We start from the raw sequence: 26128 nt of genomic DNA on the forward strand, positions 1-26128 counted from the left end.
AACAATCTTGGTTAATAGCTTTTCTAAAAAAAAACAATAGGCTATTATGACAGTTTTTTAAGGCTCAAAAGGCTGAGGCGGCATAACTGACCAATGATGACGTAATTGATGATGATCAAAAAGAAGGGATGCTTTAAAAGCTTTTGATTGGCGTTTCAAACGGACAAAAGTAGAATGATAATAACGTCGCCATTGATTTTACGATCAATGTTTTTGGAAGCTTTCCCAAAAAGCTTACGGGATTGTGAAAAATATAAAGATCAACGAGCTCGGGGGGGAATAAGAGGATACAAACAATGAAGACGAAGACCTGCAGCAAAGAAGGCAGCCAAAGGCGATGATTGCAACCCGCAGAAGGGAGCGCGAGGGATCTCGAAGGCAACGAAGAAGAAAGAGCAATTACTAGCTTTAAAGCTAGTGACGAAGGACCGACAACGTGGAAGGTAACGCTCAAGCGAGAGAGCCAAAAGACGACGCAGGTCGATAATGAAGCTGTGAAGTCAAAAGGAGCTCGACGAAATCTTCATAGGTCGACGGCTGGAGAGAAAGTGTCTCTGGAGATTCCACTTCTCTGCACAACTACAGTGCGCCATCAACATTTTCTTCTACGTTGAAATCTGCCATACTAAGAGACGATGGCAAGCTTCTAATCACGTTTCAACCAACCAACGCCTCCCAGAACCATGTAGAACAGACTCAAGGTGCAGGAGTTGCATGTCGCCTTAGAGAAAAGAGGACTCCACACTTCTGGAACAAAGCCCGTCTTGTTAAGTTGCACGCCTGGAAACTGCCATTGCTAGCAACGCACAAGATACTAATAAGGTTGCGAAGAAGTGTGAAGCGGAGGTTCAGCAGCATGAATGTTGCTCTTGCAATTATTTCCCCTTAGAAATCGAGCCTAGAATACCATCTTTTCTTCATAGTCATTCGAAGAGTGGGCTACGAAGAACAATGAGGCCGCATTAATGAAAAAGATGCCGAAGCCTGAAGAGGAATTTGATGATGTTATGAGCTGCTTGTCTTCACGGGAAGAATTAGTGACTAAGAAAGAAGAGTAATCGTCATAGAAAAAGGTGGCGAAGTCAAGCTTTATGGTAGCTATGAACTCGAAGATTACAAGCTGTTGCGGAACATAAGATGACAACCTCTCCAAGCTTCCCACGCTAAGCGACAAGAATACATATGGCCTTGTCTACAAGCGATGGCTGAATTTGCAGAGTTGTGAGCCAACCAGTACTTTAGCTATTGCTATTTCTCTGAAAATTCAGCATCAGAAGTTCTCACGCCTAAACTATTTGATTCTGTCTAGACTCAACCTGATCTTACCAAACAAATGTACTTGATTCGAAGGTTCTTTGTAATGGCAAGATTCATAAATTCACCAATAGACTTGCGAAGAAGCAAAGTCTATATCTTCTTCAACATGCTCATAATCAGGTGTTGTGCCTTTGAAGATATCAAAAGGAGGGAATTTTAAAGAACAATTCTATCTATACAATTGCTTTGTTGAATAGTCTACCAAAGGACATTGTGACTTAAATTGAGATGCTTGTATGCTATGGGTTACATGTCTATGTGCAGAAGGCATTGAGACAAACAACATATTCATTCACATTGCTAGATTTATATAATCGATCGAATGTGAAGCCTAATCATTCTTTTTGCTCCATGTATTCATCTTGACTTGAGGACTTAACATTATCTTTTACTCCCATCTTGCTAAGTGTCCTTGCGGCAAGTGACATTCACGAACCCCCCCGCACGAATCCCGTGCGAGAACGCTTTGGCATCTAGGGTAGAAACATTGTCTCAACCCTTGATGTCAAGGTTGAAGTAGGAAGAGGAGCTTAATGTCAATCTTTGTGTGGTGCTGAGAATCATCAAAATCTACAAAACAAAGGTCAGTAATGAGATGCTCCAAAGAAAAACAAAACAAAAAAGTAAAGCTAAATGAAAGATGTGCAATATTGTGTGTATGAGTGAATGCAACGGAAGACTAAAGAAGAAAAAGCTAAGGATGTAGCCACCATCATGTGCTTCCATCAACAAATCATTGACAATGAAATGTCTAACGAGGGGGAGAAGTGATATTGGATGGTGGTGCAGATGATGATCTAGGAATGGATGCAAAGAGTGCAATAGGTGAAGAGCTAGCACACCAATCAACTAATCCTTCAAGAACACTGAAAGATATAGGCTAATCAAGCTATCCACATGCCACATGTCTAGTAGCCACTGGGACAAGAGTAGATGGGATAGTAGCAAGAGGCATAGCCCCACTAGATTGTCAAGCAAGTGTGGAGACAACCATAGCGGTTTGCTAAGGTTTCTTAGGAGAAAGGCCTTGAGCCCTAGTATGACACTCCTCATCCACATAGCCCAATCTCTGGCAGTGTGTGCAATACCTATTTTTCTTAGGGAGGAGCTGCTAGATGGAGAAAGGAGTGTTACCCTTTTTTTAGCTTGCCTTCACATCTTGTAAGTTCTTACCACCTTTAGTTTTCCCTTGCAAAAAATTAGGCAATAAGAACCCCCTCTAAATATGTGAAAGACTTCTCATAGACTCAATCATGCAACCTCGCGTAACGCAAGAACCAACACTCAAATTCATAGAAGGTCGACAATTAGGGCAACTAGATAATGTGCTAAATGAAATGGAACTACTTTTCAAGCAACTTGTTCGAAGAGAATGTGACCTAAACCTAATCATCATCAAATTTCGATGAGCTAATAGCGGCAAACTCGACAAGTAATCACTTGACTTTCAAGTCATTCCTTTCCTTAATGGAAAACTTCTAAAGCTCAAAGTCAAGATTTAATACCAAGTGCAATCTCACATAGCATAGCGATCAATGAGATGACTACAACGCTCAAATGCAAGGGGAAAATGTTGTAACTCAGAGTGGAACTCAGGAAGCAACCATTGCATGAGCTCAACATTGGCTAGGCTAGCTATTAGGCCCCAAAGACCCTAAGATTCAAGCATTTATTGTATTAAGTTCGACCAAGTGGTGACATTCGACCCATTGGAACAGGTCTTATCAATGAAGGCATTCTTAGCTATAGCAACAAGAGTGCTAATGCTATAAAAAGGATAATGTGGTTTGGGAGAATAGGGTGGATAGGATGGCAGAGTGGAGTACACTTGGGGAGTAATCCCAAAGTGCCCACCATGCAAGCATGAAGTGTATATAATGAATCCAAAAATGAGAATGGACTAACAAGGCATGGGCATAGTAAACGCATGAGTAGCCCATGGAGGAGGGATAGAGATATGTGGAGTAGAATATGGAGATCCCTGCGTAGGAGTCACCCATGGAGTGTGTGATGATGCACCATAAGCAAAGGATGGAAATCCCTGCATCTAAAAGGTCAATGAATGGGGAGGTGAATGATTGGGGGTAGTGAAAGAGATGCCCATAATAGCCGTCCCAAGATAAAAAGAAGTGCTCACTTGTGGATATGTGAAAGCCACAATATTAAAGGGTGGCATTTCCCCTAATGATGCACCATGGTGCAAAGAGGTAGTGAAGTGAGGATAGGTAGAATACGGTGTGGAGAAAGAGAAAGTGCTAGGAGCATAGATGGAGGATCCGACTCCTAGTGTGCTGGATACAAAAGTGGAGTGTAATCCGAGGTTTTGGAATGAAGAAGAGAGGAAATCGAGGTGTGGATCAAAAGAGGGTGGGATGGGAGCTGACCATCATGGTGCTAGTGCCCCTTTCATATGTATGGCACATCTCATTCTCCATTTCATGGATTCCATTGCACATTTATTCTGAGTTACTCCTGTTCATGTGTTATGTGTTTCTTTTTTCTATCAATATTCATGCTCTCTCTTTCATGCTTCCAATCATTTGCACATTTTCACAAAAAAGGGACTAACACCAATGTTGATCATACTCGATCGCTAATCACAAAAAGTGCAAATAGTCAAATCACATTGCTTGACACAAACAACTCCACGAAAAGTGCATCGAGACCATGGATCCCCTTCTTCAACCACACCATCAAAGTGTCCCCATGTGGAAACAAGACTAGAAGGAATCATTGCTCATTATCCAAACCTCTCATCATGGACTTGGACCACACCAACTCCAAGACATGAGCCACCAAACTAATCCAATGCATGTGGAAAGTATCCCTCAAGGTCCACCACATCAAGAAATCGTTGAGGCCCACAAGCTCCACCACCATCCTCTCATAGTCTCTATTTGGCCCAGAACTCACAAGGGATGACAGAATCGTTAGGAATAGAAAGTTGATTCCTTGGTTACCACAACCTTTGCCATGCAACCACAATGTTGTCATATGCAAACTCAACCAACTGCAAGTATTGTTCCCATTGTGTCTTATGCTCTGATACATATCATCTCAAGAGATCCAAAACTCTAGGATTTGTCTCTTCTTATTGCCCAATTGATTGCAAATCGAAGGATGATGAGAATTTCAGCATGATGTCCATGTTCTACAACAGTCCTTTCTAAAATAAACTAGTCATGAGTGGATATCTGTCATTGATAATGGATTCTAGCATGCCATGATACTTAAATATTTGTTGCATTAAAACTCATGTCACATAATTAGCTTTGGTATTCTCGCAAACAAGGATAAAATTTGCATGATAGTCCAAAGACTATCATTGCCAATAGGTGTTCTCAGAAAAAAAATGAAATCCAAATAATGCTCTATCAAGGCCTATCAAGAATAGGCAAAGGATGCAACAAACTTGGGACCTTTGGCCTATCACATTTGACCTTTTGACACACAATGCATACATAAATAAACTCCTCAAGATCATGTCTAAAAGCCAGTCAAAAGAAAAAGTGTTCCACTACCTTAATTATAGCATCAATACCTCTATATCCTACATATGGAGGAGCACGATTCTCAATCAACACTTTTGGCCTCAACTCCTTTGCAACACATTACTGATCACGCATCATAATAAAGCCATCTCTAAGGACATAATAATCCTGCCTCTAATCATTGCAAAGCTGATCATTCAAGTATATTATTCCTTCATGGCATCCAACACCAAAGGATAAGCCACAATAACTATTGAAATTTGGGGCTTCCTTGAAAGTGCAAGGGCATCAACCACAATGCTAATTTAACTCAATGTGCAAAATTTGACAATGAAACATGGAGAGAAAGATTTCCCATCTCACATACTTCTCAAACAACTTCATTTGAGTAAGGATGCAACTAACCAATCGTTTGGGAATGGAATGGGTGGTAAATGACCTAATCAAAAACTAATTACAACAGGCATTAAATTCAGATAAACTGAAAATACATATATTACGCTTAATCTTGAACATTGGACACCACTTGGCTCCAAAAACTAGTGCCCCTTGCAGTATTTCTTTATCTTGGAAGAAGCATATTGGGATTTGGCTCTAATCTCCTTCGCTTTCCAATGTTTCTTGCTGTCAAACATGACCAATAAGCCTCTACTCTGATTTGCCCCTTGATCTAACAAGGGATTGCCCTCAAATTGACCCCTAGCTGGTCGAAATGAACCCCAAATCCAATTGGGATCATTGGCTTCTTGAAATCTTTGACGATTCCTTGAATTCCAGCTACTAATTTCAAGTACTAAGCCTTCGATTTCCTAGCACGGGACCCAAAGTGGCTGTTATTGTTAGAATTTGCCAATTCTATGGGTAGTGCCCAAGGCCCCAATGTCCCTGTCATAAGTTGTGTCACCACATTTAGAGGCAATACTAGAGTTAGTTGACTTCAATTGAGTTAGGGGTTAGGTCTACCTTAGTCCTGAGTTGTATTTTCAATGTATTACTTTCAGTTCAGCAAGTACACACTGCCTGCTACTCACTTTCTCATTTCTCTCTTCTCTATAGCTAGTACAATTCTCACATTTGGTATCAAAGCAACTCGAACACTGATCCCGAACAACCATTGTCGATCGATGCCGCTCTGCCAAGGTCTTGCTGCCACCCAATTCATTACAAAAAGAGCTCTTGTAAGCTCCATAGCTATCTACGATGTGCCCAGCCATATCTGTCTGCAACGCCAATGCCGCCACCTACAAAACCAATGCCCCGCCATTGCACCCCCCCCTCTGCAATAGTTACACGCTGCTTATCAACAGCACAGTCGTCGCACTACAGCATTGTCTCCTCATTGCCCTGCGCATCACCTCACTGGTCTCCTATACCGCCTATGAACCCTATCGCTACCCTGTCACAGCCCAACCACCACTTGCAACAGCATCGCCTCGTAGCGTTGCCACTAGCTGTGCCTACCTCGCCAATCTACCAGCTGCCAATCCTGCAGCACCTACCACCTCCTCAATCACCACCACATTTGGTCCCAACAATGCCGCCACCTTAATCACCAACATTTGCCCGAATCTCAATTTGTTGATTCTTACTCCCGAAGTTCAAGTTGGTAATCGATTCAAAGAAATTTCTCAATTTCTTTGACATTCCGGCAAGAAATTTGGGATTTTTGCCATTGCTAGATCCAATAGGCATCCCTAGGCAAATCAAAGTTGTTGATTACTATTTGCGTGCATCCTAAGGCAACTTTTTCATCATATTCTTAAGTTGTAAGTTTAAATTTCCTTTAATTTCATTAAATTTCTTTGGAGAGATTTAGGCCTCTTGCTTGGCATGCATCCCAAGTCAATAAACAAGTGTATCTTGCTATTCATGTCAAATCGGGAAGAGAGATTTGTACAAATTTGAAAAATTACAATAAAATTTAAAAACTTCCAACATTAAGTTGCTGAAATTAAAAATTGACAGGCATTACGAGGCATGTGTAGTGGTATAGCACTTAAATTGTTGTAAAGTGCAGATTGGGTACTAATTGGTGTAGTGTGGATACACTTTTCAAGGAGTTTGACAATTTTGTACTTACATTAGTATCCCATGTTGGGATTTTGGTACTCAGAAGAGTACATTTCACGCTTCAAGCTTGGAAGTGTTTGGCTGCTGAATTTGTACACTTATTTGCAACAATGACAAATGAGAAAACCAAGGATCACAACAACAATTTGGGAGTCCCGCTCCTCCTAAACCAAATCAAAGGAGGTGGGATTCCAAGGAAGCATAGGCTTTGTCATTGATTAACTTGCCAGTTTAAGAGAGCTATAAAACCTCATATTCGGTCATGCACAACCTCTAAAGCAGCTTAGGATGTCTTGGAAAGCATTTTTGCAACTAGGAATGAAGCCAAAATCTCTTCCTTGCGAAGAGAATCAGCTAATGCACATATGGATGAGGCTAACAACATGAGTAACAGCTTGGACACTTGCAGGACTTACATGAGCAGTTGTTGAATATTGATGAGGTTGTTTTGGATGCAAAAATGGTGAATATCACTCTAAATTCACTTCCAAAGTCTTATGGGTTGCACATCTTGCTGGATTTGTCTTTGGGGGGGGGTAATAGCTCCTTACATTTGTGGAGTTGGAAGGCCTCTTGTTACAAGAGGAACAGACTCGAAAAAATATTGCTTATGCATTCAGATGATGTAGCCATACTCTCTAAATACAAAGGCAAGGGTAAAGCAACACAGTATGTGAAAAATCAGCCCAAAGCTGATGTGGGATGGCTATCTAGCAATTTCCAAGGCTGCCCAAGTCACAAAAAAGGCAATGAAAAAGGGAAATGCCACTACTATAAGAAACCTGGGCATTATATAGATGAATGCAAGAAAATATTGGCCAAAGAGAAGAAGAAAGACTCTGGTTTGGCTATCCAAGAGACATCAGCCTCAAAATCTACTAATGGTGATACTATAGCCAATTTTGTAGAGGAGGACTATGCATTTTTGACATGCAATTTTGGCACTTCCATGGCTGATTCTCCATTTAATGCTGCCGAAACGTAATATACTTGATATTTTTGACAATGGAGCATCCATGCACATCACTTCACAGAAGTATTTATTTATATTTTTGCATTCAGCCCCTGCAAGGAAGCATGTTACATGTGCTAATAACAACAATTATGATGCTTGTGGCATTGGTTCAATGCTGATTATAGTTGCAAATGGCTCAAACTTCATGCTTCTAGATATCTTGTTTGTGCCTACTTTCAACAAGTATGGATTTTCAGTCATCTTTGAGGATGCCAAGTGTCTTGTCAAAGAGATAGAGAGCTTGATTACACTCTTCGCTTGTTATCAAGCACCTAAGGGCCTTTTCTTGTTGGACACATATGAGAGATCTCATGATGCTCTGACAATTAGCACTCTTATGCCTTCTATGTAGGATGCAAAGTTGCAACATACTTGATTTGGTCATATGAGTTTTGGCAATTTGATGACTCTTCAACATTGTCATAGGATAGATGCCTTACCTCCTATGGAGACCCCACCTCCCCATGCATTTGAAGGATGTATCTTGGATAAAATGCATAGGTTTGCTTTCAAAAAGAATGGTGCGATGCATCCTATCCGAAAATTTTAGCTGATACACACATGAGCACTTGGGGGTCGTCTCTATTTTGTCACTTTTATAGATGACTACTCACAGTATACTTGGGTGTATGGGCTGAAAGAAAAATCTGATGTATTCATACGCCTTAAATATTTGGTTGCTAAGCTTGAGGCCTAAACTAGTTTAAGTCCGGACACTTCGCAAGATGACCCCTCAAGCTTTTGAGACATTTTTGCTTAAAATGGGTATCACACATCAAGCCACTGTGAGGATGACCCCTCAATAGAATGGTGTAGCAAAAAGAAAGAATCATACCCTCATGGAAATGACTAGATGTATGCTTAAGAGCAAAGGGCTGCCATGTAAGTTTTGGCTAGAGGGTCTTCAACTTGAATCGTACACCAACAAAGGTACTCAAGACTATCTATTACACATTTTGAGTCTTGCCATAGAAAGAAACAAAAGGTTGACTACTTTCAAGTGTTTGTGCATAGCCTATGTACATGTGTCGAAGGAGCTTCATAGCAAGCTCAGTGACAAGGCCTTACAAATAAAGTATTTGTCAATAAAGATGTTATTTTTGCCAAAATACAACCTTTTTGCATGATCAATTTGAAATGCCAACCACCTATGACTTAGGTGATGTTTTTAAAGAGCTCTTACAACTTTCCTTGGGATCCGAACCAGCTATAATTGGCCAAACAAACTTATTATAACAAGTTGCTGCTGCACCACGTGCTCCCAAACAATAGCTACTTATGCCTCCAGCAATGGAACATGCAGTACAACAAGAAAGGGCTGCTGTGAATGCAGCAAAAACAGTCCCAAGATGGTTGTTGCAAACTCTCCAGGAGAGAGCAAAATGAATGCTCCCTTACCTCAACACACTAGAAGGGCTGCTAGACATTCAAGGGGAAACCCATTTGGAAGATATTTCGAAAATAGATGATTCTTCTCATGAATATGTGTTCATGAGCTAGTTGTTAGATAATGATGAGCCAACTTCCTTGGAAGAAGCCCAATAAGATATAAATCAGTATGCAAGCCATGCAAGAAGAGTTGGATTCTATTGCCACCAACAATACTTGGGATCGTGTTGAGTTGCCACTTGGCAAGAAAGCCATTGGTACCAAATGGGTTTTTAAACTAAAGCACAAGGCTAATGGTACTATAGAAATGTATAAGGCACATCTGGTAGCCAAAGGCTCTGCATAGAAAAAAGGCATAGATTATGGGGAGACACTTGCTCCTACATCCCGTATGAGTACAATTCGTTGTGTCATTGCTACGGCTACAAGTTATAGTTGGAAAGTACATCAATTGGATATCAAGATGGCATGCTTGAATGGTGACCTACATGAGGATGTTTACGTGGCAAAGAGTACATGGTCTGTAAATTGCATAAAGCTCTTTATGAATTAAAACAAGCTCCTTGTGCATGGTATTCTAAGATTGATGCTTACTTGGCTAGCATTGGCTTCACAAATAGTCCAACTTCTCCCACTCTCTACATTAAGAATAAAGGGGGGGACCTACTGGTAATCATTCTATATGTAGATGATATGCTGTTCACCAGACCAAAAGAGGATAAAATTGCAAATTTCAAAGTTGAATTGAAACATCCTTTTGCTATGTCACATATGGGCTGTTTATACTACTATTTTGGAATTCAATTCACCCAAAATCAGTATGGCATCATCATATTACAATCACAATATGTGGATAAGCTTTTGCATAGCTTTAATATGCAAGATTGCAAACTTATGTGCACTCCTATGGAGCCAGGGCTAAAGCTATCCATGCATGATGGTTAATGTTTGATATTGCAATTTACAACCAAGCTGTTAGCTGTCTTATTTACCTTTGCAACACACATCCTAACATACAATTTGCAATATCCCTAGAGAGTAGGTTTATGCACAACCCACAAATAGTACATTGGCAAGCTGTCAAACAAATCTTCAGATATCTACAAGGTACTCAATCATATGCTTTATTATTTTCCTAGGGGGAGACTTGCACCTACAGGTTTATAGCGATTCAAATTGGGCTAATGATTCAAACACTAGGTAGTCTACTAGTAGACGTTTCTTTTTGGGCCAGTCATACATTTCGTGGCTAATTAGAAACGACCTACACTGGTTATCTCGTCTTGTGAGGCACAGCAACAATGGAATGTGTATGGCTACATAGATTGTTGGCTAAACTTGTACTTAACTTGTGCTTCCATCATGTTGGCACTATAGGAGGATGGTAGAATTTCCCAATTCTATACGCAATGCCCAATGTTCTTGTCATTTAGTTTGCAATGCGAACACAATTAAGTAAAATGTTGTCACAACATTTAGAGTTAGTACTAGAGTTAGTTGCCTTCACTTGAGTTAAGGCTTAGGTCTACCTTAGACCTAAGTTGTACTTTCAATCTATCACTTCCAATTCAACGAGTACGCTCTACCATTTTTCAGCTCACACAGTGTCTACTACTCACTCTCATTTCTCTCTCCTCCATAGCTGGTGTAATTCTCACAATTAAACTCTAATTTATGCTGTGAATTAGGGTTTACAACAACAAATGCTCTGTTGTTCACCTTCTATGGCTGAAATTTGCTGTAAATGGCTAAGAAAAGCTAAGGGAATAGTTGTAGATTAAAGAGAAGGCTGAAGAGCAAGAAAGTGCTCAAATTTGCTGCTACCCTATAGGAAATGGCTGAGTGACTGCAATCCACTATCAACCAAAGCCCCACATGCAGTTATCTACCCATGTAAGCCCCAAAATTGATGTCGCCTGCCTATAGACAATCTACAAGGGCTATCACTTGCCTCCAATGGCCTCCTAATTAGTTGACAATAGCTTGTGGCTAGAAAATTGCAGCAACAACTCTCTCTCTCTTCCCCTCCAAACCTCCATAATCATAGCAACAAAGAAACATGTTTCTTTAAGTTTGAAACTTACGAAACCTTTCTTCAAGTAAGAGACGTTTCTAATAGTTAAAAACGTGAGTTGTTTTTTGGAACGATAGGAAGCCAAAAAACATGGCCTTTTTGACAAAAAGTATTGGGCAATGTTAAACTTGATGATGATAACATTGAGTCCGAGTAGTGATTCATGAAAGCTCAAGATTTTGGATGAGAGACTTACTTTTCTGGGATTTTGTTCAATTACTAGATTTTATCACTCAAACTCTATTCTTGTCTCGAGAGTTGATTACATGACTTTAATCTCATTTATGAGTTATCTATGATATATCATGATTCATTCTAGATTTTGACATTTTATCATTTTGTTTTGGAATGAGAATCGTGGTGTTGTAACTTGACCCATTCCATATTGTACAGGGGCTATGTAACATGTTTATTTCAATCTTCGTTGTGTGATAAATAAAAATCATAATGTTTGAGGTCTTAACCATACCATAGCTTGTCCAAAAACTAAACTTTGACGTATTATTCTCAATTGACTCTCGTGTATTATCACTGAAGCTCAATTGGCCTTTTTTCATTTAAGAGAAAGTTCCATAGAAGTTTAAAACCTCTTTCCCTAGTTTAAAACTATAAACAGTCCCTTTATAAAAAAATCCACGTTTCTTATTTTATCCCCTTTTAAAAGAAACTTACAAAACACGTTTCTAGTATTTCATTTCTAAACATTTCTAGCTACTATGTCCAAAATACTGGAATGAGATTCAACTAGCCTCCAACAACCTTTCCCATTACTTGCATGTGTAAATTTTTTCAAGTGACAGCCTTCTAATAAGATTTATTAGCCCTTTTAATCATTTTCAAAATTAATAACTTTGAAAATTAATTTTAACCCTTGTATCAACTCCCTACCCAAAAAATTACATGTACCCATTCACAATTAAATTAACTAAGGCATTTTTGACTCCCAAGTAGTCTTGTATCTTAATTGATCTCTAAAGTGGCATTAATTAATTTATAAATGCCTAGTTCCTAGTGTTACCACTAACACTTATTGATCAATTGAATGCCTTAGGCTAAAACTAACACAAAGACCAACTAATACCTTACCTGTATAATTTATTACAACTTTTGCCTTTAACACCCACTTACATCTCAAGGTCTTGGGCATGTCATTGTGACTTGACTGTGACTTGACTAACATGTACCACACGTGCACCTCACATTTACACATTGATTAGCAACTAAATCAAATGCTAAGCAAAACATTAAAAATTCACATCCCCATGACAAACCTCTCCCTTAAAATCCTTACAATCACCCTCAATTGCACTATAATTTCATCAAAAGCATCAGTTGCCACAATTGAAAAATCATGCGAGCGTCATAGCCAAATAATATGTGCACCTATTGCTTAAACTAGCTATGATCCACACACATGAATCATAATCATTGTCAAAACCATAAGAGATGTCTAAAATTCCAACCACTTGAACTTAGCTATAATCAACACACATGAATCATAACCATTGTCAAAACCATATGGAATGCATACACATGCTAAATCCCAATACTGCTTTGACCACCAAGGTAAAACAGTGTATAAACCAAGGATAAACCGTAACAAACCTTTTGCATATCAATTGTTGCTAAGTCATATTGGCTCAATGATTCCACATTAATTTGATCCTCATGTACTTTGCAAGGCGATTTGTATTATTTAAGTATTTCAAAATATGATTAAATGTTCATTTTTCTATTTAAGAGTGGCTAATGGCCAAAACACCCAATAATTATACTTGGGTCATCATTGATGAGATGCCCAAGAGAAATTAAAAGTTTAATCAAGCGGTCAAATTGACCAAAAAGCTCATATGACTAAGACTTATACACTTAAATACTCACATTGACTAGAAGCCCATATAATTAGTCGTTTTAAAAAGTGAAACCAGATGCTCATGCTCGAAGAAACAAACCATGAACCACTAAACATATATAATGAAGCTCTCTAGAAGCTAAATTTGATGACTCCTAAAATTTAGGATGTTACTATTTTTGGAAGTTGCTCAAATGGAAATTCTGTTTGCATCAAAGGCTTCAGAATTTCGCAAGAAACAATATAGTCTTCAGCAGTTATCTCAAATTCTTAACCATTCGAGAGATTTTTAAAGTAGGGAGGTTTGAAAGCTTCCTTCTCTAAAAAAGTAACATGTGGCATCTAGAAGAGGATATGTGTCATTTTGAAGAGACAAGTGTCCCTACACTTGTCCTTTTCAACAAATACTTGTCATTTATAACCTCTACTTTTCACTTTTGAGCACCTAAGCCCCATATCTATATATTAGAGATCTCTCTCTTCATTTGGAATAAGCTCTCATGCTGAAATTTCAACCACATGTTTTGTATTCTCCTATCTATCTCTCATCCAAAAAGCACTTTCTACTTAGTTTAACCTAATCCAAGTACCAAAGAAAAAAAATTAGCTTGATGCCCGGAGTTTGCAAAACTTAGAATTTCAAAACCCTAATTTTAAAAATTAGGGTAAATTAACCCTTATGTATATGGTTCAGGCACACGGTGCCTGTGGTTTGTTTCAATAAATTCTTATAAAGGGAGGGGCCAGTTTCTCTCTCTCTCTCTCTCTCTCTCTCTCTCTCTCTCTCTCTCTCTCTCTCTCTCTCATTTTATGGTAGTAATTGATCGAGTTGGTTAAGTTCAAAGTATTGTCATTCTCACGTTCTTTCCTGCGCTTACATAAACAATGCCTCGTAGCAATGATGTATCACATAATACTCATGTAAAGCATGCATTAACTACAAACCACATGTATCTTAGATAAATGTACTACATTGGCTGAATTTCCCTCACGACCAACACTATATGAAGCATATGCATGACCAATATTAATACCATGAGTTTCAAACACATCGGGGTTAGCAAATGCATCATCAAACATGCCACTTTATACCCCCAACATCATGCTAACTTTGCTATACATTGGGTTTTCCCCTCCACTTGGCATACCCGGATACATTGGTCCTTGCATCCCCATGGCTAAAGAATTACCATCCATTGCTTGGAAAACCCAACCACCACCAAAGTATCCCAGGTGACCCACATTAGCATGCATGCCTTGCTGTCCAAAAAGCATTGGATTGGATGAAGTACTCTTAAGATTAGTCCAACCTTCTTCGCTTTCCAATGTCTCTTATTGTCAAAAGTAACCAACAAGACTTCTAGTCAATTTGCCCCTTGATTCACATAGGGATTGACCTTTAATTGACCATCAGTAGGTCAAATCTAGCCCCAAATCTCATTGGAATGGGCTGACCTCTTAAAGCCACTAAAATTACACAACTTTCAACCTTGTCTTGAGTACTAGGACTTTAATCTTCCAACACAAGACTCGAGATGACTATTGAATCCTAATTACTACTATGAATTAGGATTTACAGCAGTAAACACTCATGTTGTCCACCAAACTTGGGCTGATTCCTGCTACGCCAAAAACTCCTCCAATCAATTGCTTGCCTGATCAAACCATGGCTGTCACCAGCTGCTTTCATCTCCTCTAATGGCTGCAATGGCTTCCAACTTTGGTGCAACCTACTCTCTTTCTCTCTCTCTCTCTCTCTCTCTCTCTCTCTCTCTCTCTCTCTCTCTCTCTCTCCCCTAGCCTCCAACGAGCTCTGAATGGCTAGAAACAAGTCTTCTCTCCAATGCATGGAAAGTTATGCTAAGTGGCAACCTTCCTAATCCATTTTCAGCAAATTTTTAGTCATTTAATTAATTTTAAGAATTAATTACATCTGAAAATTAATCCCTGCCCAAAAATTGAGTGTGCCCATCCACAATTAAATTAGCTAGGCCATTTTGACCCCCAACTGGTCCTATGCATTATTAGACCCTTGAAGGCATTAATGTACTAATTAATGCCTAGCTCCTGCTGTCACCACTAACACTTATTGGTCAAATAATTGTCCTAGGTCCAAACTGACATCAAGTACCACCTAGTACTTGTCAAGTAGAGCTTATTACAAATTTTGCCTTTGGTACCAAACTTGATACCTCAAGGTCCTTGGCCCCTATTGTGAAATAACTAGCTTGCACATTACATGTGCATCTCACATTCGCACATTAGATTAACAAATTAATCAAATGCTAAGCAAAGCATCAATATTTCACATCCTCATGACAACATCTTGCTATTCCAAAGCTTATGAAGACGATTTCCTCTTCTTACCTTTATTGCATTCCTTTGAGAAGTTCAAAAGTGCATAAATCGAGAATCATTTGCCAATTGCACAAACATTTCAACTACTCTCCTTAGTTGATCCTTCAATTTATCTTCAAATTCCTCTCTCTCTTACAACTTTAGGTGGCCTAGAAAGACCACATTTTTATTTAAACCAACATTAACTGCTTGCTACCCATGTTAAGTGCCTTGTCCAAGATCGGGTGATATATCCCCCCATATATTTTGGAAATTTTCAAATTGAGAGATATCATTACAGCCAGATTCCATCTCACTATATGCTGACATTCTTGTTGTAATTCTCAGCCGATTACAATTTCAATACTAAAGCAATGCTTCTGACTTCCAATCAGGTGCCACCGGCCCACCAGTTCAAGGGACTTAAAGGTATCCTAACAATGGAATCATGAAACCAACCAATCCTTTTGGGAATGGGTAGCAAATAACTTGATCAAACACTTACAGCAAGCATTAAATTCACATAAACTGCAAATACAAATATTACCACCTAATCTTGGACACTAATCACCTGATTGGCCCCAAAAATCGGCGTCCCCTACGATTATTTCTTTATCTTCTATTGCAATTGGAAGAAGTACATTGAGATTTTGCTTCAATCTCCTTCACTTTTCCAATGTCTATTGCTACCAAAAAATAACCACCGAAACTTTACTCTAATTTGACCCTTCATCTAAACAAGGGATTGGACTCAAATTGACCCTTGGCTAGTCAAAATGAACCCCAAATCCAATTTTGGGATGGCTGGCTTCCTGAAATATCTAACAATTCCTTGAATTCCAGTCTATTGATTTTAAGTACCAAGCCTTTAATTTCTTGGTACAAGACCCAAAGTAGTTGCTAAACCCTGATTTCCACTATAAATTAGGGTTTATAGCAGCAAATACTCTATTGTCCACCTTCTAAGGGCTGAAATCTACTATAAACAGCTAAGAAAAGCTAAGGCAATAATTGTAAATGAGAGAGAACATTGAAGAGAGATTGTAAGAAAGTACTCAAATTTGTTGTTGTCCCATAGGAAATGGATGAATGACTACAACCCACCATTAATTGGAGCCCCACATTCAATCGCATGGTCCTATGGGCCCCAAAATTGTTGTGGCCATAGACAGCCTATAGGACCCATCACCTACCTTCAATGGCCTCTTGATCAGCTGGTAACACCTCTCTAACAAGTCTCCAATGGCTAGGCTAATTACCAATGGCTGGAAAATTGTGGCAGTAGCTCTCTCTCTTCCTCTTCCAAACCCCACAATGCTGGAATAAGGCTCAACCAACCTCCAACAACCTTTTCGTCTCTTGCATGGGCAAGTTTTGCTAAGTGGTAGCCTTGTAGTTAGAGCAAAGGCTAGATGGAGAGAGGTGCCTAGAATAACGTATCACTATCACTAGTATCATCAATGCCATTTGCACCAATGTGCTCATCAAGCGAGTCTACAAATGACTTCTCAAAGGTGAATGGTGAGATACTATCGCAGTCATCCTCGTTGATCACATTACCATCATCATCAAATGATGCCTCCTGAGGGCAATGGCTCTCTAGGCAAGGGGATATCATCTTGAGGTACGGCATTGGAGCTACTAGAGCCCCACTTCACATATGTCTGCATGCCGCTTGGACCATTTCCCATCGATGATGACGGACACCAAATGTCCAAGCCCCTACCACCATCTAGACCAAACTCCTTGTGTATGATCATGCTAACTACGAGCGTCACAAGTGCCAATTGCTATTAGCTCTTTATAAAGCACCGCAAAGATCATCTCCTCCTACTCAGCAAACTCTTGATGCACACTCAAAAGAGTGTGCATGTCAACTTGAAGGTGTTGATATTCACCTATACATAAAGGTGAAATTTGTAAAGCATGAAGTTGAAAACAACAAACTGAATTTAAGTATATACTCTTATGGTTTAGTATTTACCTACTTGGGACTACCCATACTAAGCATCACCCACATCATGCACAAGTTAGTGCAACAATACTCTAGCCGCTCTAACTATTGTGTACTAAGTCGATTGCAAATCTTTGTTTGTGTGAGAGAATCGAAACTCCAATTTCTGTCGCATGCATTTAAAGAGCAATCGTAGGTGAGAACTCTCACAGCTAAGGGCTAAAGAGTCTCAAGTGCATAGCTAAAGCTCTGCCAAAAAAATAGAGACTTCACAAGAGAATCTCTCCTTCAACAAGAGGGAGAAGTAAATGACACATGCCATCTCCATTCTTCACAGCATCCAAACTTCTCCAACATTTCATTTCTCTCACGTCTACACTCAAATAACTTTATTAGCTCTTTCTAACTTGGCCCAACGGTCAACTCCACATATGCCATCTCATAACCATCCAATCTACGAAGGCTAGACCCCTTCTAATATCTAAAGTAGGAGCCCCAACAATAACCAATGCCCATCATGGTTTCTCCTTGTTTGGGGGCCATACAACATTGGGAGCTTGGAAAGCATAGGTGGGTAATTGAGAGGTGGGCATTTTAGTACTCTCCAACATATTATCCATGAGCATTGCAAGATTGTAGGCCTTGGTTGACTAGAAAACTTTGATAGTAGGTGATTGTTGACCACAACAATTTTCTCATATTCTCCTTTGCCAACTACAATGTAAAACTATGACAATCAGCCACACAATCCTTGAATTATAATTGAGAGCCTCATTGCAAAAAGAACAAGGATGGAACGTTGTCAAGGGATGTTTGGTATTCATAACAAGAGGTATGGAACAGTAAGTAATAGGCACAAGGCCAATCAGCTAAAGAGTATTCTGGACCCAGCTTCAACAATGGAAGTAGGAACATGAAGTTGGATTTGGATGATGGCTATTTTTAGACAGTAAAAAGAGATGGAGGGACCTGTAAGAAAGACCCACTTCTAGAGAGTAAAAACTCAATATAAATTAACTCTGACACTTTTGACCAGAACAAAAGAATTGCAGTACCTTACAAGAAGATCTGTGAGGGAAGCACATGCCGCTCCTCTAACAAACAACGGATCTGTTGGCTGCAATTGTATCAAGGCACACCATCAAGACAATATGCCAGAATATCTCAATAGACGAGCAACTTTTCCTTGCATATCTGTAGAATTAGACATACACCTATACATAATCCTTGTTTCAATTTCATATTTTCATTGCTACAGCATGGCCCTTCATAAGGGGGATAAGCACCTTCAGATGCATGGTGAGCTTCTGGAACCATGCTGCATAAGACTCCAGGAATCGTTGCCTTGTACATTCTTGACAGGTTACTCCAAACAAACAAACGCCAGACCAGCTCTTTTCTGTCTGTTACAATGAACGATTTCAAGAAACTATAAATAGAGCTGGACACAGACTGCAAGAGCTATAATTCAGTGAACGGGAGATATACCGAAGTGCTAGATATAAGTACAGAAATGCGTTCAATCCACGCATCCACAGCAACTTTATAAGGATCCACAAGTCTTCCAGAAGGATGCATTGCAGACTCATTTGCACTTGGCTCAAATAAAAGATGATGCCTTCGAATCATTGAGACGGCTGTAGATAGCTCCGCAGGAGATTTGGGTGGCTGCCTGTCATCAGGAAGATGAGCGGCCATGATGGAAGAGAGCAAGCGAGGCTTGAGCCGAAGGTCATACATACTATGCAAAGGCTCCTCAAAAGCCATTTTTGACAGGTACAACTCCAGGAATTTGTCAGTGCGTGACTTCAAACACCAACTCTGTCCTCTATGCTGTGCAGAGGTTTGTGAAGCCTTCTCAAGGGGCCTCTTTAAACCAGAGCCTGTTAAACCACTTTGGTCCCCCCCTAAGACAACAATACTGCTATAATGACAACTGCCTGTTGTGGACCATCACAAGGGCATCTCTAGAGATTAGCAAGGGGCCGTATGACCAGATTCCACTGAGCGACTTTGTTCACTGCTGAGAGAACAATTACATATACCACTGGTACAGTGAGACGTGCCTGTTGCGCGAAAACAAAGGGGGGATCGTTTGAATGGACGACAACTGCACGAATGTCCAGTACTTTATGATGCGCCTGAGCTAGTAAATATGCAATTGCCAACGTCCAACGACTACCAACCTTTCTTGGATGAACCCAGCACGTGACCCACAAAAAACAAAAAGCTTCTGAGAGTATGTGAATGGTGCTAGAGATGCCCTGTTGTCTCCTCCTTTACCTGGCCTGCCGACAGAGGCGATATCTCCCCTAAACCCTAGAATCCAGAAGGAGGCCTCCCAGCTGCTGGTGCGGCTCGGGGAAACCAGAAGGAGCCGCAGTGATGGTGTGTACCTGAGCGCCTGACCGAGGAGGTGCAAGAAAGCAGCTCCCTTAAGCCAAGAAGAAGAATGCCGCTGTGCATCGTCGCCATGGATTTTCTTCTTCTTCCAATGAGATCGTATTTTCCCAGCGCATGGAAAACAGCCGTTACGATACAGCGCGCGTTCAGTGCTAATGTTTTTGCCCTGGTTTGTGCTTCCTCTTTTTTTTTGTTAAATAAACGAAATAAAAATAAAGAAGGTGATTTGTTGATAACAAGGGCATGCTAGTCTATCTATTTGTATTTATCTATTTACTTTAGAATTGAGAGATTTGGCTAACCTATGTACGAACCTACGTAGAGATTGTATAGTACTCCCAAGCCTGATAAATCTATTTACTTTATAGTTGAGAGATCTCCGTAATCTAGGTACTATCCTAGGTGAAGATTGTATAGTACTCCCAGTCATGATAAATTTTTTCAAAAATTGGAAAGTTTCAAAAATTAACGAGAGAGGTGACCCTTAGGTCTCTACCAACTGGCTTCTGTGCATTAAGTTTAACCCCTCTCTCTCTCACATGACTTGAGGTCCACAGTGCACTCCACTCCCCCCACCCAGCAGTTGCACGGACAATGAGACCACTCTCTGTCACACACGACCCTGCTCTTGCATCTCTCTCTCTCTCTCTCTCTCTCTCTCTCTCTCTCTCTCTCTCTCTCTCTCTCTCTCTCGTGTTTCTCGTAAATGTTATGAACTTGACCTGTCCCTTTTCCCTTTCTCTAAGCATGTTCCTTTTGCCACAAAGATGCACGTTCCTTTTCATTCATCATGGATGGTCTACCTGCATCTCCGTCCCTCCACTCTCTTCCATCAAAAATTCTTCCATAGCCTAGGTTACATGTGGCCATTGAAATCTGTTGCAATCCCTAAGAAGATTCATGTAGCCTACTTCTATTTACTTTTTAATTAAGAGATCTCCCTAACCTAGGTACAATCCTAGGTGGAGATCATAATGCTTGATAAATTTGTTTAGAAATTAGAAAGTTTTAGAAATTGAAGAGAGAGGTAGCTCTTGGGTCTCTACAAGCTAGCTTAAGTGCATTAAGTTTAACCCCTCTTTTTCTCTCTCGTGCCCACATGACTTGGGGTCCATAGTCCACTCCCCCTCTGTGCCCCCTCCCCCTTACATGGACAACGAGAGATCTCTCACTCTATCTCATCATCCCTACTCATGCATATGCTAGGCCTTCTCTCTCTCTCTCTCTCTCTCTCTCTCTCTCTCTCTCTCTCTCTCTCTCTCTCTCTCTCTCTCTCTCTCTCTCTCTCTCTCTCTCTCTCTCTCTCTCTCTCTCTCTCTCTCTCTCTCTCTGTGTGTGTGCCCCAAGGGCTAGCTAGGGCTCCTTGCTCCAACTAAGTTGACAACTTCGGACAATTGGATAGCCTCTCTTTTCTTTCTTGTGAAACTTCTTGTGATCACTTGTGCAACAAAGAACATGCAAGTTGGAAGTGACCCATTGACCATGCAAGTATGATGATTCAAGTGACTTGATTAGAAGGACAAACGTTGTCTTGGACAGTACTTGGACATTTTCAAACAAGGAAAAGTGATGATCTGGAAATGCTTAATGTACCCTAGATTTAAGAACCTGCTTTGAGGGATTTACACACTCAAACTTGACAATAACAAATATTGTCTTAATAATCCTTTGATTAGATGTGTAGGGGGGGGGGGGGGGGGGGGGGGGGGGGGGGGGGTGCGGGGAGCCCTCACATCCCTGCTCCCACATATGCTTGGCCTCTTACCTCAGCATCAAATCGGCTACCATTGGTGATGAAGAGCAAAAGGATGCAAGGAGGTAATTGACACATGAAAGCACCAAATGATTAATAACCCTAAGGGGAAGATGGGTGAACGTGGAAAAGGGTGATCATGTCCTCACTACTACAAACCACATTTTGCATAGCCCATCCAAGGGTAGTGCAAGTGGAGTCTACATCGTCTACGACCACCACTAAGTGTCTATGTTCCTGTTTCATGTGTGTGTGCACGCACGTGTGCACCAAGTTGGCTAGGGTTCCTTGCTCCAATTAAGTTGACAATTTTAAACAAGTGGATAATCTCTCTTTTCATTGTTGTGAAGCTTCTCTTGATCACTCATGTATAAACTTGTATTGTTCTTTAGCAAAGCAATAGAGGATATGCAAGCTGTAAATGACACATTGACCATGTGAGTGCGATGATTCATGTGACTTGATTAGAGGGACAAACAATGTCTTGATAGTATTTCAACAACTTCAAACCAAGAAAAACGATAATATAGAAATGCTTTAACATATCCTAGCTCCAAGAACCTACTTGGAGGGATTTACATGCTTGAACTTGACAATAACAAATGTTGTCCTAGTAATCCTTTGATCAAATGTGTGTGTGGGGGGAAGAGAGAGAGAGAGGTTGAGAGATTGAGGAGGCTGTCGCATATGCCAAGCTTCCCTCTCTCTCTCTCTCTCTCTCTCTCTCTCTCTCTCTCTCTCTCTCTGATTTGATGAAAGCGATGCTTGCCATTCGATGGTAATGATGAATGATTCAAGGTCTATCAAAATGGAGGAGAGATTAGAGATGCATTACTGGTAAGAATCTCTCTCTCTCTCTCTCTCTCTCTCTCTCTCTCTCTCTCTCTCTCTCTCTCTCTCTCTCTCTCTCTCTCTCTCTCTCTCTACACACACACACACACATATGAGAAATTTTCTCGCTTTCTCAATCGTAGTTAGTAGCAAATTTGTCTACTTTCCAAGTATTGAACAATTTGAAAGGTAGAGCTCCAGTGAAAGTACACAAGTGGAAGCAAGAGCAAAGCAAGAGCTATGGTGGATGGAGTAAGAGAGCAAGAGAAAAAGAGATAACATATGTGGAAACTTCAATAGTCATAATGTGTAATGGGCCTTTCTTATTCAAATGTCACTAAAAGAATAAATAATGAAGTGATAGTGATGGGCACCGGTCACCTACAATGTATAGGTGTGTGGGTATTATCAATGTAATGAATACATGAGCAATTAGGCACTAATGCCTTTACCCCCAACAACCTTCCACTTCAAGGCGAATCTACCCCTAGCGAGAAGAGAACAATAAAAAAGTGACAAAGGACAAATGTACATAAAGTACAACAAGATGAGGAATAAACATCATCTCGTCCTACCCCCGTTGTCTTTCTAACGAAGGAAAAATGTTTAGTTGATGGACTTTTAGTGAGCAAATCAACAAGATTTTCATCAATGGAGGTATTGACAAGCTCAAACTACTTGTTCTCTACCACCTCCCTGATGAAGTGATAGCACATTAGAGCAATTACAGGTGATGTGCATCCCAAGAATATGTGATGCCTATCCCATGTCCTTTATCTCAAATGTCTTTTTGAGTTGATTCTTCAAGGCATCCAGCTCATCATGAGCATTCCCAGCAATCAACATATCATTAACATAGAGTACCAAAATCATAAGGCTGCCATCACAAGCCTTCTTCGCGTATAAAAATGAATCCATATCACTATGGATATATCCCCGGGAATGCATGAAAGCATCAAACTTGTAGTGCCATTCCCTAGGTGTCTTCTTAAGGCCATAAAGGCTCTTTCTCAACTCACATACTATGTGGTCCTTGCCTTTTTCCTCAAAGCCCTTACGCTATTGCATATGCAACCAAAGCCAAAACCAAGCATAGGGTAGTGATCTTGATGACAAGAGAGAAGACTTCATCAAAGTCAATACCATACTCTTGCTTTAAAAATCCTTAGCAACCAATCTAGCCTTATAGGCTAGCTTGGGGTATCCAAGGGTACTGTTCGACTTGTACATCCACTTGCATGGCAAAGCATGTCTTCCACTAGGCAAAGGAACTAAATTTCACATGTGATTTTTCTACAGTGAGGCATACTTTGACTACATAACCCTCTTTGAAGAGTGACTATCACATCTATGCATGGCCTCATCATAGGTAAGAGGCTCACTAGCATCCATCACCATAACATAATCCATAGAGGGCGTAAACTTATCAAGTTGATTGATCAAGTTGACGTTTATCTCTAGTAGACTACCGCAAAATAGCCTGTGGGATATGTAGCTCCTATCTAATATCATGGTATTGGGCCACTGAAGCATCTCCTGCTACTACAGGCTATCTAGATGGTTGTACAGTAGTAGGCGCTCCTCTTAAAATATTACATTGTGAATCACAGCAACCTACGTAGGTTATTTATGCATTTTCTCTTCATGAAAAACAACATCATGGTTGCATATGACCTTTTGAGCGTGTGGATCCTATAGGTGATAGCCCATCTTACCTACATTCCCATAACCAAGAAAGATACATTTCACAAAATTAAGATCCAACTTATTGTACTTGTCCTTGTGGCATGGCAGAAAGCCTTACAACCAAAGATACACAAATGAGCATATAATGGAGGTTTTCCAGACCATACCTCCTTTGTAACCTGATAGTCAAGAGTAGTGCATGGGGATCAATTAATCAAATGGATGGAATTAGTAGCAGTCTTAATCTAAAAGTGTTGTGGTAAGCCTACCTAGGTAAGCATACTACAAACTCACTCTTGAATCGTCGTATTCATGTGCTCAACCATACCATTTTGAGGTGGTTGTATGGGGTGGTCAATTGACACTTAATACCCCTCTCATTACAAAATTGCTCAAAGGCTTTAGATACATACTCACCCCATTGTCAAATTGTTGGCATTTCAACCTATACCTAAACTGGTTCCCAACAAAAGGTAGCTAATATTTTTTATTTTTTCTTTATGGGGTATACCTAGACATTATGTGAGTAATTATCAATGAAAGTCATGAAATATTTCGCATCACTTAATGACTTATAGGGCACATGTCCACAAACATCAGAATGAACAAAAGCCATAGGCTCACCCATGCACATGATGCGAGACTTCTTATGTGAGTTACGAGTCTCTTTGCCATAAAGACAATAATCACAAGAATCAAAACACTTATAGTCAAGGGGTAGAAGATACTGCAAAAGGGAAAGTATTTTCATTTCCTTTTAACGACATATGCCCAAGGCGATGATGCCATAATGATACATGTGGTATGGTAACCACTACCAAAATATGGTTGATAGACCCAAATACAAGTAAGGGATAAAGAGTGCAAAACTTGGCATCTCATGCCAAGATAAGATTCCCACGTGTAAAATTCCATAAGGAATCTACATCATCCAACTATATAACCAAAAGCAATATTTTGGTTAAAGTTGCAACATGGCATACATCATGCAAAGTAAATATACTACTTGAAGAAAACTATAGCTGGACATCTCCAATACCAACAATATTTAAGTGAGCAGGTCATTACCCAATCTAATAGATCCTATCATGATGCAATAGAAGTGGAACGGCTCTCAATGGGGGGTGACATTGAAGCCCCTAAATCAAGTAGCCAACACTGGGCATAGGTAGACGAGGCATCAATCAAGTGCAAAGTGTCAAGAGAAGAAGCTGCAAATATGTAGTCATCATCAAAATAAGTATGCATGATATTAATCTCTTCAATCTTGGCATTGGACTTGCTAGGGACAATATTGCAATTATCATTATTTTCATGCACTTTATTCTTTCCCTTTTCTTTACGCTTGTCATCACGCATTTTATGGCACTACGGCAGAATATTACCATGCTTCCTACAATAGTGACAAGTGAATGTGGACTTATGGCCACGGGACTTACTACGAGATTGTCCATGTGATCGAGAATGATACTTCTAAGAGTCTCTCCCACGGCGATCATTACCGCTTCTACCATTATTGCCTTTGATTATCAAAGCATGAGAAGTGCAAGAAGCATCGACATTCTTTCTATTAGCCTCTTCGTTCAAGAGCATACTTTTAGCCCATCAGTAGTCATATTTGCACACATAGCAGTATAGCATGTGTCCCATGACTTAGGCAATGTAATCAACAAGAACAAGGGACGAAGATTGTCCTTAAATTCAATTCCCTTCAAAGACAAGTGGATGAAAACAAAATAAAACTCATTAAAGTGGGCAGACACGGAGATATTTTCCTTTATATGAAGGTCCATGAGTTGCTTCAGCCAATACATTTGAGAGGCAAGACTTTGCTTGTCAAGGACATTACAATCTTATCCCATAACTCCTATATGATCTGCCCACTAGAGACAACTTATAATAGACCTACTTATAGAGTGACAAAATGATTGTAGATTTACATAACTCGTCCAATTC

The 26128-nt window shown here is 40.0% G+C and overlaps 1 protein-coding gene across 2 annotated transcripts in view; it reads right to left on the minus strand.

Moving 5' to 3' along the window:
- LOC148040049 (proline-, glutamic acid/leucine-rich protein) overlaps positions 1-20058 on the minus strand; it is a 50199-nt gene extending 30141 nt beyond the window's left edge. For both annotated transcript variants that reach the window (XM_087696473.1, XM_087696479.1), the window contains exons 1-3: positions 18988-20058; positions 18786-18902; positions 18555-18616 (exon numbers count right to left, since the gene is read on the minus strand). In XM_087696473.1, the coding sequence (XP_087552599.1) occupies positions 18555-18616; positions 18786-18902; positions 18988-19266 (458 nt within the window). In that variant the 5' untranslated portion in view covers positions 19267-20058. The remainder of the gene's footprint in view (positions 1-18554; positions 18617-18785; positions 18903-18987) is intronic.
- Between the last annotated feature and the right edge of the window lie 6070 nt (positions 20059-26128).

The sequence above is a fragment of the Lygodium microphyllum genome, chromosome 2, assembly GCF_053477565.2.
Source record: "Lygodium microphyllum isolate KBCC chromosome 2, Lygodium_microphyllum_v1.1.10, whole genome shotgun sequence".
In the NCBI taxonomy this organism is placed as follows: Eukaryota; Viridiplantae; Streptophyta; class Polypodiopsida; order Schizaeales; family Lygodiaceae; genus Lygodium; species Lygodium microphyllum.